The 15,803-nt window shown below is 39.5% G+C and overlaps 1 protein-coding gene across 7 annotated transcripts in view; it reads left to right on the top strand.

Moving 5' to 3' along the window:
• Positions 1-9,515: 9,515 nt before the first annotated feature.
• ZRANB2 (zinc finger RANBP2-type containing 2) overlaps positions 9,516-15,803 on the top strand; it is a 30,637-nt gene continuing 24,349 nt past the window's right edge. For 3 of the 7 annotated variants that reach the window (XR_013338193.1, XM_077776407.1, XM_077776409.1), the window contains exon 1: positions 11,979-12,153. Coding sequence is in view for 5 of the 7 variants with exons in the window: in XM_077776407.1 (XP_077632533.1) it covers positions 12,044-12,153 (110 nt within the window). In the remaining 2 variants the exon portion in view is untranslated. Of the gene's footprint in view, positions 9,598-11,978; positions 12,154-15,387; positions 15,553-15,803 lie in introns of those variants that run through there. The other 4 variants (XM_077776408.1, XM_077776412.1, XM_077776410.1 and 1 more) reach the window with 4 other exon arrangements.

Raw genomic sequence — 15,803 nt, 5'->3', positions numbered from 1 at the left:
TGTCAAGCCCTGGTGCCCAAGAAAATAGGGTACCATGGCAGAAGATTTCTTGCTGAAGGATATAATGTATGCTCAATTAAACCAACAGAGCGTGTGTAATGGTCTGATTCTGTTGTAGGAAGAACTGTCAGCTTTCCATTCTGGGATCAGAATTTTTTTAATGCCTGAACTTTTGGTGAATTCTGTGTGACAGACAAGTGATACAATCTTGAACTTGTACTCAGGAAAGGTTGGGTTCTTATTTCTTCTTTTCACATTCAAAAATTTTTGGAAATTTTACCTTCTTTTCCTAGTATCTTCTCTGTCTCTGCTCCCTTTCCACACCTCTCTTAGTTTACTAAATATTTTAACCAACAATTAAAGAACCATCCATGAAATGCTAAAATTACATCCAAGTTTTCACATCAATCGATTGTTGGTTGTGCTGATATTTTACTTGAGAGTAATTCCCAAGCGTTTTTAGTGCTTCAAATAAAAAAAATCTTTACGTGCTTCAAAATGAATGAGATGCGAATAAAATGTGGTGTAAAAATCCCAGAGCACCCCAATGTCCCTTTTATATTCTGTGCTATTTGACAAGTTTATAACAATTCTCTCTCTGTAAGCCAAAAGAGATCACGCACAGAACTTTTCCCAGAAAAGATGACAATAAATATATAAAACATAAGATGCATATTGTTCTAAGTATTCGTAAAAAATATGACTTCTAAACATGACAAAATGATATTGGGTGTTACTAAACTGCCATCTACTGTACTTGTTCACCCAGTACACAATATCATCCTATATTTTAGGCTTGCCTTTTTCAATGAATACATGATTTCTTTTTTCCAGCTGTTTCTTGACATTTTTTCCCTTGTTCTAGCCATGTGTACTCTTAAAGACCACGAAAAAAAATAGTTGCCACTAATTATAGTCCTACCAAAGCCTTTCACATCATTTAAGGCTGAGATTGATTATTCACAGTGCCATGAAGACGTGTCAGTTTGAGACAAGAAGAGGTTTAGAGAGTTTTACACTTTGCAGAGTGCCACCTGTCTCCAAAGGGCACAGTCATTAAAAAGCTCCAGGTGCAAGTTGTGGGAGCAAAACAGCATAATGAAGTCCTTTGCCTCCTTGTGCACCTTTTGATTAATAACATTCTCCTTCAGTTCTAGCAGATTGTGCACCGTGTTCTCTGTAAGAAACTTGAAATACCAGCCTCCTTTTCTATCCTTCTCTGAATAGAGCAAATCGCCATTTATCTGTGACCTGAATCAAACAAATATACAAAAATGGGGTATTTCTGGCACAATCTTCTTTAATAAGAAAGAACAGCTAATAAGCCGACTGAATGGTCTGAATGGTATTTATTCAATAAACAACATTTAGTATGTGTCACTGATCAAATTTTAACTAATCCTTCCTGTCCTATAACCACACACGTAGAAATCCAATTGATATTTATACTGATAACCTTAAGGCATTGTAAAGTTCTGAGTTGTCTCCTGAATCATAAAAATCGGAAAGAAAAGTGGCATTTATGAAATATCTCCTATTTACTAAACATTTTCACTGGCACTATCACATTTTATCCACATACCACTCTGATCAGGTAGACACTTACAGCCTCATTTTTACCACTGAAAGTGATCAAGGCTCAGAGCAATAATAAGAGCTAATGTTTATTGCCTGCTTGCTATTTTCCTGGCATTGTGTTTATTACTTTAGAGGCATTGCCTCAATTAATCCTCAGAACTACATTATCAAGCAGATACTGTCATTAATCTCATTCTATTAGAGGCGACTCAGAGAAGTTAAGTAACTTGTCCAAGATCACACAAGTAATATGTAGTAGAGCTAAGATCTGAACCCAGACAAACTGGTTTCCATGCCTATATCATTTACCCTAATATTAAACTACTTAAGACTGTGTGTGTACACTTTAATGTTAAACGAGTCCCATTACTGTTTTGTTTTTGAAAACTGGTAATATGTGTTACAAATGCTAACTTTCAATTAATGTAACTATATCCTAATAATAGCTATTAATACTTGCTCTGTGTTGTGCATTTACTGTTGAGCATTTTATATGCATTATCTTATTTGAAATTTACCCCCATTTTACCATTATAAAAGTGAGGCTTGGAGAACAGCAATAAGAATAATCACAGCAAATACATGGGACTTACTATGTGCTAGACAGTCTTTCTCCACAGTTTAAAACATAGTACTTATTTAATATTGACAACAACCATGTGATGTATTTTTATTCCTATTAGGCAGATGAGGAAACTGAGACAAAGCACTTTGACCTAGTTACAAAGCTCGCAGGCACCAGAGCAGGAATTCTAGTTCCAAAAGCCTATGATGTTAACCACTACTCTAAACTGCAAAACAATTTAGAGTAGTCACTCCTTGCTCACTGCAAATGTTAGCAACATGCCTTAACTATGATAGTATTCAGCACAAGCTAACAGTTTGTTGCATTCCAAGTAATATAATTATACACATTAGGTAGGGAGTGGGAAAGAATCAAGCCCGTGCAATTTCCCCTTGGTCAGGCCTGTGCATAGTTTCAATGATGGCAAAAATAAGACCCCTCTCTTCATTTGTTCTACAAATATTTAGCACTAACTGTGTTCCAGGTGCTGAGGTTGAGGAAATAAATAAGAGTTATCTCCTATCTGTGAGGAACTGGGAATATACAAAACAAATAGGTAGTTACAACATAAAGGGACAATTTCTAAAATGGAGCTTCCTTCCTAAGCCAGAGCTGAAGCTGCAAAACAGTCTTACTTGGTCATATACCCTTGGAGGAGGTCACAGTGAGCAGCTGGGAAAAGAAAAGGAAGGCAGAAGAGTGTGCCTCCATACTGCTTAGGATTAAGTGGTTAAAAATATTGTTATAATAGTTGCAATCTTATTTAGTCCCTCAATTATGTTTATATGTGAACCAGGAGTGGAAGTTCTCAATAGTTTCATTATATATTTTGTTTCTCATCTGATTTTTATCTCTGAGAACTACTCTTTCCTGGAAGACTCATCTGTTCCTGAACCCTCAAGTCTTCCTCCTAGTCTGATCCATACCAAATTCCAGCTGGAATATTAGTTAGAATTCTTGGTTGCAAGTGGCGTAAACCTAGTACAATCTAGCTTAAGCAAAAGAAAAATGTGTTGACTTGGCTTATGTAGGAGGTCCAGGGGACAGACAGGACTTCAGACAGAACAAAATTCAGAGGTTCAAATGCTATTGTTAGAATTCACTCTCTTTTCCTATCCCTTTCTACTCCTCTCTCTCTTTAATTCTCTCCATCCATCAGCTCTTAGTGTGTCAGCCTGACTTGATTTTGTGGGTGAGCTCTCTCTCTATGGTGTGTCTCACATCTACACTTACCAGCTTAGGAACTCCAATAGAGAGAGAACTTTTCTCTCCAAAATGAATTCCTAAATGAATCCTAGGGAATATTCTGATTGGTCTTTCCTAGATTTACTATATTCATTCTTTCTTTTTTCAAAATATTTTTTAACGTTTTTTATTTATTTCTGAGAGAGAGAGAGACAGAGTGAAAAGGGGAGGGTCAGAGAAAGAGGGAGACACAGAATTTGAAACAGGCTCCAGGCTCTGAGCTGTCAGCACAGGCTCTGTCAGCACAGAGTCCAACGCAGGAGTTGAACCCACGAACCGTGAGATCATGACCTGAGCCGAAGTCAGACGTCCAACCGACTGAGCCACCCAAGCACCCCGGATCATTCATTTTTCAACCAATTACCATGGCCAGTTGAGCTAACACACAGAATTGGATTGTCAAATCAGTCTCACAACAATCAGATTCTTCCCAGCATCAATCTTTACTAAAAATTTCAAGGATACATGAAATCAAGAGACAAAGACAAAACAGAGAAAGGTCTGGAACATTTTTACAAAGCCCTGTCTATCCACCCGCCCAGAGCAATAGGTGACGTTTCTGTGTGAGGTTTTGTAGATTACCTCACAGAATGGGAAGCATATTATTTGTGAAGCATCTTCATTTTATACCTCCAAGAGTTGTGGAGCTTATATGAAATTTGCCTGGGAAGCTATGTCCCATAAATCAATAGATTCCAGGTTTATTTACTGTAAGCAGTTTTTGCCAAGGGAGATCCTGCTAAGGGCATTCTGTATGAAAGGCCTCCTCCTCCTGTCTAAAATCATTATTCTATTTACCTGAAGTCCAGTTGACAAGGAATTAGACCACATCACTTCTCTTCCTCCCTTTCCCCTGGTGGTGTCCCTCTGATAAAGGAAGTGAATGGATCACAGTCTGGCTGCTTTACTACTTCCTCCCTTTCAAGGGACTGGGTATTCTGATTGGACAGCCTGGGACAAGATCCCAAACTGTGCTGGAGTTAAGAGGGGCATCATGATTGACAGTCCCCTCAGAAACACCTGCAGTTTCCTGGTAAAAGGAAAGTACCCTGGGTATATATAAACTTTGACTACTCTTATCTACCATACACTTCTGTCTAGACAAGAGACTCTTAAGAGCTCTAGTGATATGGTAACTTTCCTTTTTCCTAAATGTTATCTATTTCTCTCTAGTTTCTAGCTGTGAAAAACTTTCCAGCTATATCTCGTGGCTTATGAAATACAGGTAAGACAATAAGTTGTGACAGCAGAGAGTGGGAATAACTAGGCTAAATTGTGGGGTCTGTGGGAAAGAAAGCCAAAGAAGTGTTTAATAAGGCCTCACAAGGTAAGTTTAATTAGGGAAAGAAAGCCCCCCCTAAGTAGTTATTTTTCCATCCAATTCTCGTTAGGTCCTTACACCATTTGCCTAGAGAAATTCTAACATAGCAACTAAATTTATTTAAACTTTGGCAGGAGATACAAACAGCTACACAACTGATCTAATAATCCAGCAGGTGCTTTTTGTTTGGCCAAAACAGTATATATATTTTAGGTTGAATTTGAAGGTCTTCGAACAGCCCATCATGATCTCCCTCATTGCCTGGCGTCTTACGCAGGCCTGCTTCATTCATTCCTGCTACTTCCTGGCCCTGCAAACATTTGAGATTTTGAGCCATGGTTTAAGGGTTTGATGATTTCTGACAAACTGAAAATTCTTTGAAAGCATGTGTACTTTAAATTGCTTTTAGTTATTTAATCAGTGTGAATTAGTTTCTCAACTCTTTTTCACTGGAAAGGAAACGGGGCGGTGGTGGGGGGGGGAGTGTTGACTAAGAATAAGACCAAAGAAAAAAACAGGACCAAGACTGAAGGGAATAGGTGCCTACCACCAAATTTAAGGAGGCACTCACTCTCTGGTGACATATCCAGACCCAGCAACCATGACAGTGCCCGCTAAAATTTTATGACCCATGTGACCGGCTTGCCTATCTCTGGTGCTAGCACTGAAGGATAAAGTTTTACCAAATTTGGTTTCTGTGATTTGTGATGAACTAACTTGGATGGCTTTTCCTTCTCTACCTGTGAAGTAGGCGAGTTGTTCCATCTAGGAATGCCCACAACATTCTCTGATTATGACTATCCTATACTTACGACATTTTTTCCCTATTTCTTTACACATCCATATTCACCAGAATTCTGTGAGCTCCAGGCTGGGATATTATCCTTTTTGTAGCTATAGTATCTAGCCCGGTCCTGTTGAGTGAGTGAATGAGTGAATGAAAGTGCTATTAGCATCAAGCATCTCATTTCTCCTGTGGCATGGGATACTTGTGAAGTTCCATGTCAGCTAAACTATTTTGTCTTTGCTGTAGATTGGTGGCAAATTTCAATAAACTTTTGTTCTAATTATGATGTGATTTTCCCATAAATATGAATGTAATTTCAGTATTGTTCCCTTTTCTAACATATGTGTTCAAGGAAGCACTGCATTAGATTTGCAAGTGATACCTTATACATGCTTTGCCTTTCAGTCTCCAGCAGGGCCAGCCTCCTTGACCTAATTAGACTTCTCCACTCCCACATGGCTAGTAAATACAATAATTAATTTATAAAGAACTCTGAAACATCAGCTGGCAAAAATTCCCTATTAATGGTTTGTACAGAACGAAAGGAGAATTTAAGGTGTAGGCGATATGTGAAGTGTATGTGTGTATATATATACTCATATCATTTAACCCACTGAATTTCTAAGAATATCAAACTGTAAGTGTACCAAGTAAACAATGGTTAATAATTTCTTGTCCCTGAATTATAGCAAAAGAAATGTGTAACAAAATATTCCCAGAGATATATATTTGGGGTACATGAGACTTGAATGTCTATGAATATTCATACACATCTTAAGCACTATTGTAAACTATGTTGTTCTTTTTTTTTTTTTAAGTTTATTTATTTTGGGAAACAGCGAAAGTATGAGTAGGGGAGGAGTAGAGAATGAGGAAGAGAGAATCCAAGGAAGGTTTTGTCCTGTCAGCACAGAGACCAGCATGGAGCTCTATCTCAAAAACCAGGAGATCATGGCCCGAACCAAAATCAAAAGTCGGATGCTCAACTGACTGAGCCACCCAGATGCCCCTTAAACTATGTTGTTCTGTTTTAATTTTTTTTTAAAGTTTTTAATGTTTATTTATTTTTGAGAGAGAGAGATACAGAGTGTGATTGGGGAGGGACAGAGAAAGAGAGGGAGAAACAGAATCCAAAGCATCTTCTTGGCTCTGAGCTATCAGCACAGAGCCCAATGCAGGGCTCAAACCCACAAACGACAGGATCATGACCTGAGCTGAAGTCAGATGCTTAACTGAGCCAGCCAGACACCCCTAAACTGTATTGTTCTCAAAAGAATGTTGAGAATAAGGAGGGTAGTCAGTTTAAATATTTCTCAGTGCCTTTATTATTTATTATTATTATTATTTATTTCTAGGAGAGAGAGAGAGAGACAGCGTGAGCAGGGGAGGGTCAGAGAGAGAGGGGGATACCGACTCTGAAATAGGCTCCAGGCTCTGAGCTGGCAGTCAGCACAGAGCCCGACGTAGGGCTCGAACCCACAAACCGCGAGATCATGACCTAAGTGAAAGTCGGACGCTTAACCGACTAAGCCACCCAGGCGCCCCTCTCAGTGCCTTTAGAGGCAACTGTAATGGCCATCTCATGGAGTGTTTGCCTACTTCAGAGAGATGGAAGGCAGAATTTTAAGATGGCTCCCAAGATTCTTCCTCCTGGTGTACATGTATTATGCCCTCCCTTTTAGTGTGGACAGGACCTGTGAATATGATGGGATGCCATGCCACTCTTTTGATCTGGTCCCATTACGGAAAGGTGATGGATTCATTTCTCTTATAATTTCATTACGTTACATAAGACTATAATAGTGGTAGTTGTGTGGTACTAATAATAAAAGTAATGGTGATAGCAGCAGCAGCAGGAGTAGACTGTAGAAAAATTCTCTTGCAGGCTTTGGAGAAGTTAACTCCATGTCATAAGAAGAGGGTCATATGATCAGGACCTAAGGACAGTCTCTTGGAGCTGGCCCTGGCTGACATCTGGCAAGAAAATGAAACTTCGTAGTTGCAAGGAACTGAATTCTGTCAACAGCCTATATGAGCTTGGAGGATGATTTGGAGCCTCAGATGGAATTGTCACCCCAGTGGATAACTTAATTGTTGTCCGGTGATATGCTAGGCAGACAATAAGCCATGCTCAGACCTCTGACCATCAGATACTGAGAGATAATAAAATATGTTGCTTTGAGCTGCTAGGTTTGTGGTCATTTGTTATATAGTTCTAGAAAACTAACACAAGAACCAACTGCATTTTTTTTCCTCTGGGTGCTATCCTTTTCTCTTTTCATCCTAGCAGTCAGGGTTGTACATTATACCATGCTCTTAACCACTTGACGTGGCTGATTGGACCAAGTTAAAACAGCTTGAGCTTTTGTCTGAAGATTTGGAAGTTGGGGCCAAGAAATTCCAGTTGGGAATCTCTGGAATGGAAAACAGATATAAAGGTAGAAGCTTTCTTAACACTATCTTCTGTCCAGTACTCCCTCTAGGGTATACAAGGCTCCGGGAAAATATTTGGGGGTGTGCAGGGTGGAAGCCATCAATAGCAAGAATGTGATTATAAAAGTGATTACAAAAATCATGGGCTCATGTGAGGTATAGTGGTTTTTGGACAAAAATTTAGAGCAGGAAAAAGGAACCAACACGGATGTTTATTGTCCATTCAATGGACATGAAAACTTTTCCTAGTTTCCAGGATCCACTTCTTTGTGTTATTTATTGTCAAAGATACCATTCTTGGCTAATTTCATATATCCCACTGCAAGGAAAAGGTAGCAACACTATTATTATTCACAATGCTATGGCTCTTTGGTACCTTTTAAAATTGAAACAGTATAGATCTTCTGGCCTCTGCAGTTTCCTAATGCCATTTATTGAATTCTGATTACATCATCACTCATCTCACGGCAACACCCATTGTACTGTCCTTGAATAATGGTTTCCAATGACTCTCAAATGTTGTTAATGTGCTTTGTTGATGATAACCACAAATGCAGGTCTTACACAGAGGATGCAGGAAAATGAAAACATTCTGTTTTATGGTCATGTTAAATTTATCATTTAGAAGTTTATGGCGTTTATTTATAGAATTTAGAGCATTAACATAGAACAACGCATCTTCCAACCATGTCTTCTCTTGAATTAAACCTTAATCACTGCACTGCTAGAACATGACCTTTTTTAATGTTGATCACTACCCTGCCTTCCACATACCAGTTACCAGTAGTGAGGATTGATGAGGGGCCCTGGGTAGAGCAAGAAGGGCAGTCCCATTCAAGTAAGCCCTATCTATCACATGCCCCACAGGGCTTAAGACCAACCCAGCACAGCAGAATGTCAACACATTGATTAAAGGCAAGAAATGGCTTTGATAGGAAGGGGCCATTGGTTTTGCAATACTACCATCTAGAAAGCTCTGAGAGGAGACAAGAATGGCCATGACTAGGATTATCTGACATATAGCACCTAGCTTGCAAAAGGGCTGGGTGACTGCCCTGGGCACCAACAATGGGGTGGCAGGGAGGACCCAGCATAAAAGACACGTGGGCTACCCATACCTCTCAGTTGCTCCTCAGCAGGAGGCTCCTGGATCTGAACATGGACAGGTAAGTGTCCATGCACCAGCTCACACTGGCAAAGAGGACAGTGGGTGGCCAAGATCCTAAACTTGTCCTCTGTCTGATGTTACTCAAAATCATCCCCAAATCAGTGAATCAGCCCTGTTCTGGCAGCTAGAATTTGGTGCAGTTCCATGAAAGAAATACTGCCCTGGCCAGTGGGAGCTTTGGCTCACCAGCAACGGGCAAGGGCCATGCAACCAGAGACCACACCCACTGGTGTTAGTCCTCATCCTTGGCACCTGGTAGACCCTGTGAGGGGGTCACTGTTGAGAGGACTCTGCAAGGAAGAAACAGGGACTGCGGCCAATAAGGTCCAGGTCCAGGTTTAGAGCACCCTACCCAGAAGGGCCTGCCAACTAGGCCAGACCCCACCACCAGTAACAATAGAACATTTCAGGGATTCCATTGCCAAGATCCACACAGGAGTAGGTTCCAGCTCCAGGGCACCAGAGGTGACCTAGAACATTTTAAGAAGGTTCTCCAAAAGGTAGGCCTCCCAGGGGTACAGGGTTCTTTGAGAGTCCCACTTGCTAAGATCTAAACTCAGCACATACTACTTCTGTCTGTCCTATGAATGAAGGATCAGGGAAAGTTGGAATGAAAGAAAGAAAGAATGATGTGTAAATGGAGAGGCAGTGACAAGAGACTGCCCAAAGAGTGCTAGTGTGCTTCTTTCAGGCTCATGAATCTGCTTTGCACTCTTGCCCTGCTATTCCATCAGACACCTTCTCTTTATGATATTAATCCCCTGCCCTTCTTCCTGTTTAAGACATCTGACTGTGGTTTTGGTTACTTGTAAGCATAAAGAGCTGTAGTACAATATCCAAAGCCAGATTCTTAACTTTGTAGGTTCAGGGACTCAACTTCATCATTTCCACCAGTGCTAATTAACCTCTTGGGAATCAACATGTTAAGAGGACCCATACAAAAATGATATGTACCTCAAAATGTCAATTTATCAATCTATAAAAACAGTTAAATCTAAAAGAATAATGGGTGTGAAGAATTCATTCCGGGTAGTTTCTGTGGTGGTTTAAATGTACTCAGGAGACAAAATGATCAGTCAGAGGTTGTTTGGTGAGTATATAATTAGAAGAAAGAGAATGGGTAGTCTCATGGAAGTTTTCTTTCAAGTTGGGATAGTCAAAATTCCTTTTCTATTCTAGAACTATTTCTCTTTGAAAATTAGTTGCAATCCTTGAACTCAAATAGCCTACTCTTCTGGTCATTACCAGATATATTCTTATATTTTATTCACTGTTATCTTAGACTTATTGTAAACCATTTTTCTGCTGACATATGATTCTTTCAGAAAATTTTTACTAACTATAGTTGATTGATTTTTGGTACATTAACTGGATATTTTTCACTAGCTCTAGCATCCATTACTGTGAGCCTCTAATTTAATAATAACCATTATTTATTGACTTGTTTATCAAGTACCTTAAGTGAGTTATCTCACTTAAACCTTTTAGCACTTCTAAAATTCAGGTACTATCATCATCATCATCATCTTTATTTCCTCCATGAAGAAACAAAATACAGGTTAAGTGATTTGTCTGAGGTCACATAGTTGACAGGCAGTATTGCTGGGACTGGAAACCCAGCAATCTGATTTGAGAGTCACCGTATGTTACATTTCATAGCCTTTCACAGGTACCTAACTTTCTAAACCTTGATTTCTTATCTGTAAACAAAGCTAAGAATATCCTTTCTAAAGATTGGTAGGATTCTAAATGTGATAATGGATGTAAAGCTCTTAGCACAGTACTGAATATATAGTGATTAATAAATGGTAGCTATTTTTACCTGTTAAAAGAATTCACTCAGGAACACAGACTGGATTTAGGAGATTTTTCTTCACCTTAATATCACAAATACAAATGAGATGTTAGAGTGAATGAATTCTATTTTCAGATGCATGATCTACTTAATTTCATGCTAATCCTTCCAAACTCACTTCCAAATGATGGTATTTTATACTCCATGTCCAGATCCTGAGCACCTTTCTGGAGGTTATCGCCACCCTCTCCCACCATCCTGGAATATCTGCACATATTGCACTAACCCCCGTTACAAGTTCAGACTCCACAACGTTGCCTAAGGTCACTGCTGTCCTCATGACCTAAGAAGTGAATTTTACTTTCCACAAGTTCCTAGATTAAAACTAGGGAGTTTCTTAGGTATGAGTGTTAAATTCACTGACTACCTTATTTATTTATTTAAATTCCTTGTTCTTTTGTTTAAGAACTATTTATTTCAAGTGCAAACATTTTTATGGTTGCTTGTTAAGTCGTAATTCCACATATTTTATAATACAAGGATTTATGCACCATAATAAGAAAAAAATTCTGGTCAACTAAAAAAGAGTTACTTTAGTATATCTCAATGATGACTCTTGCAGTGAATTTATGATTTGGAACTTTATAAAAAGTTATTTTTCATTGTTTTCAAGTAGGGGGTCTTTCTTTCTTTTGTTCTTTCTTTCTTTCTTTCTTTCTTTCTTTTTTTCTTTCTTTCTTTCTTTCTTTGAATGTGACTGAACATGCAAAAACAAAATGTGCTTGATTTATCTGTACTTTAAGAAAACTCTCCTTGAATCTACAAATGTAAACCTCAGAAACTGGATCATTGCCACCTTAAACTCTCAGTTAATTCTAGAACCAAGAATAGATCTTTTCTTAATAGCCATGTAATATGCCTTAATAGGAGTTATGGCAGACTCAGTATCGCAACTATAAGAAAACTTAGTCACCATTAGGGCCAGAAGGTACTCACTAGTGATACTTACCGTGTCACAAGCGGGTCTGTGATCACTCCCTTTGTCCCTGAAGTTGGTATAATAGTTAGCAAGCATCTTCTGAGTGAGGGGATAGGTGGGATATGGTGAGATGGATAAATATAGATATTTTAAAAACTTTTTCTTTTAAGAAATGCCCAAATCAGAAGTGTGCAGCTTAATGAAATTTTATAAAAGGAAGACAACCTATGTAACCAGAACTCAAATCATGACAAAGACTATTACCAGGATCCCAAAAGGCCGGTATGTCCCCTTTCGGTTGCTATTTTCCTCCGTGTGACCTAAGATAATCATTATCCTAGATTAGTTATGCCTGCTTTTGAACTTCATGTGAATGTAATGTACTAGTTTGTGTCTGGCTTTTTTTTTAAAGTTTATTTATTTATTTATTTTGAGAGAGAGAGAGAGAGCACGCATGTAAGCTGAGGAGGAGCAGAGAAAGAGAGGGAGAGAAAGAGAATCCCAAGCAGGCTCTATGCTGTCAATGCAGGGCCCAATGTGAGGCTCGACCTCATGAACTGTGGGATCATGACCTGAGCCAAAATCAAGAGTCAGATGCTTTAACCAACTGACCCACCCAGGCATCCTGTGTCTGACTTTTTCAATTCAATATTACACTTTTGAGTGACAGCGACACTGTTTAATGTGGTTGCAATTTTTTTCATTACTATATATGGTATTCCAGTGTATGAATGACTTTTTATCCAGGCTATCATAAATAATTGGGAATTTCTAGTTTGAAGCTATTATGAATGTGTAGCTATGAACAAGATTATACACATCTTTGGTGAACATATGTGCATTTCTGTTGGGAGTATACTCAGGAGTGGATTTTCAGTGTCATAAGGTATGCATAATGTTCACATTTAATAGACTCTGACAAATGTTCTCCAAAGGAGATACATCAATTGACACTGCCACTATGTATACGAATTTGTTGTACTACACCCTGTCCAATACTCGGAATTCTCTGAAATTTTCATTCTAATCACTCTGATGGATATGTAGTAGTAATTTGCATTCCCTGGACTTGCACTGCCCATCAAGATGATTGCCCTACTCTTTCCTACTGATTACAACTAAAAGCTCAGGACAAAATACAATAAACAATTACTTGAGGACTCTGAAAAGTAAATGTAAAAAGGCAGATTGGTGAGAATCAAAAGTTGGGGAAATGTCCTGTTTATTTTTCCTATTTTCTCTCAAAGCTTTGACCTGAGGCCTGACATCTAGTAAATCTAATGGCAGCACAGGCATTAAAAATTAAGAGAAATCTTATATTTTGAAACAGATGAATGGAGAAAAGGAGCTCCTGTGGGAGAATACCTGGCTTTTTCCCCCCTCCTTTTCTCCCTCTGGGCTTTGACCCGAGAGTTGAGGCCTAGGCTTGGACCAAGAGAATACTTACCTTTCTAAACAAGGGAGCTGGGAAAAGAGACCTCTGTGATCTGAAGAGTTCAGAGGGAATCCACATTTTTTTCCTCTCACACTTTTGTTCCAGTGTGGGCTCTAGTCAACTGCTGCAGTTATGGAAGGCAGCTACAATTCCCGAGAAAAACCTCCTATTTCTGGCCAAAGGGCCAAGAAAAGGGGACCCTGCAAAACAGACAGCATGAGTGAAATATCAAAAAGGGAGGATCTAGAAGGAGAATCCCCCTAACTCTATGCATAAACACACATAAATTCTCTTCTCACACCTGAACTAAGCATCTTTAGGAAAGATACAAGCTGTATAGCAAAAGGTATGTGACCTTAACTGCAATTTAAACTACATAGTCTCCCCTTATCCATAGGAGATATGACCAAGACCCCCAGTGGGTGCCTGAGACCACAAATAAAACCCAATATATACTGTTTTTTCCTATACACGCATTCCTATAATTTATAGCTTAATTTAGAAATTAGGCAAAAAGACCTAATAATGAAATAGACCACAATATACTGTAATAAGTGGTGTTAATGTGGTCTCTCCCTCACTCTCAAAATATATTTTTGTACTGTGATGATGTGAGATGGTAAAATGCTTACAGGACGAGATGAAGTGAATGATAGGCATTTGTAGCACAGTGTAAATTTATTGACCTTATGAGGATAACTCAGAAGGGGGATCGTCTGCTTCTCATAGTTGATCACAGGTAACTGAAACCAGGCAAAACTGCAGATAAGGGGGACTACTGTACTGCTCAAGTTCTAAAATAATCCCTGAGTGTTGTATGTATAGGAAAGACTCAAAGCAGAATAACAAAGTCTTTGAAAACTGAACTGCTAGGGAACAGCGCCCACAGAAGGTGAGACAGAACTTGTGGATCTGAATCAAACTGGACTGACTGTCTCCTAAAACAAAACAAAAACGATCAACTTTCCCCAAAGGCTTTTAATAGGACCCAGAGTCTATGCAACATAACAATCAATATAAAAAGAAGTGGGAAAATACAACCAGTTCTCAAGGAAAAATAAAATTACCAGATGCCAAACCCTAGATGACTAAGATGTTACAATTATCAAAGACTTTAAACCAGTTATCATAACTAGAAAGCAGTTGAAAAACATTCTCTCTAGGTATATATTGTACTCTGGAAAAATGTTTGCATTCTGGTAACTGAATCTGTGCATAAGAATGTTTATACCGGCGTTATTTGTAATGACAAACCTGGTAAATAAAAGGGATAAACTGTCACATAAAGAAACATGACCAGTATATATGAGTAAAATTAGGGAATTACAGCTACATGCAGATATATGAACAAGCTAAAACGAATTTGTAAGTATACTGTTGAGTGTGGGAGGGGTGTGGAGGGAGAAGATACAAATCACATAACAACCAACTATTCTTGTGAAGTTTGTAAGTTAAACATACATAAACTAAATGTTTAAAAAACAAAAGAATAAACCTCAAACACAGGCGAATGTTACCGCTGGAGGAAAGCAAGGGGTAAAAGACACAGGTAATTTTTAAAATATTGGCAATACCCTAGTTCTGAAATTACTGGTCGGTTCCCATGTGTACATTGCCTATTTGTTACACCTCCATACGTACCAAAACGAGTACGTTTCTAAATTACACCCGTATACCATGTGCGTAAAGAACAGAGTTCTCAATCACTTATTAAAATAACTTCTACAAATACTTCACTAGGCCACCATACCTCATCCCTTAAATATAGCCTAAAGCTACCGGCCATTCCAAACTCAAGCCTGATTACAGCCACTTCCGCCTCGCTCCCTAGCTCCGCCCACCTGAGCGGAAGTATTTTCCTCTCGGGTCCTCCTGCCTGTAGGGGGCTCTCCGAGGCTTCCAGTGCCACGAAGGCCTCCTGCTTGGGCTGTCCCTGCGGCGCCTGTTAGTTTAGCTCCAGAGAATACATTTGCACCGTAATTCTTTCGGCCAGGAAACAATCGCACAGGCATTTTACTCAATACAGTAACGTTCAAACTCAATCCCGGCCGAGTGTCCTCGTTATTAAACCTGGTGCAGTGGTGCGTCAGAGTCAGGCGTCGTGGGGACAGCCCCGGAGTGCCGAAAGTCCCCGGCCCGCTTCCTCCTGCGAAGACGTAGCTGCGGGTGGCTGTGGTGGCGGCGTCCAAGATGTCGACCAAGAATTTCCGAGTCAGTGACGGCGACTGGATTTGCCCTGACAAAAAGTAAGTTCATGAAGCGTCCCGAATTAGGGTAGGGTTTATCGGTGGAGGCTTTCTCAGGTGGCTTCGGCGTTTTCCGTTTTTTTGGCTTCAGTACGTCAGGCCGGGTTGAGACGCCGAACCACCGGCTCCCAGGCGGGAAGGAGGCGTCAGCCTCTTCTCGCTGAAGTATTTCGGGAGCCTTTGTTTTGAGAATGTTTCCACGTTTCCTCAACGTTAACTCACCAAGACAGCCCCTCTTTTTCGGGAGCGAG

The sequence above is a fragment of the Crocuta crocuta genome, unplaced genomic scaffold (genome assembly GCF_008692635.1).
Source record: "Crocuta crocuta isolate KB4526 unplaced genomic scaffold, BGI_CrCroc_1.0 scaffold342, whole genome shotgun sequence".
Lineage (NCBI taxonomy): Eukaryota > Metazoa > Chordata > Mammalia > Carnivora > Hyaenidae > Crocuta > Crocuta crocuta.
This window is presented reverse-complemented; position numbering and strand designations above follow the sequence as displayed.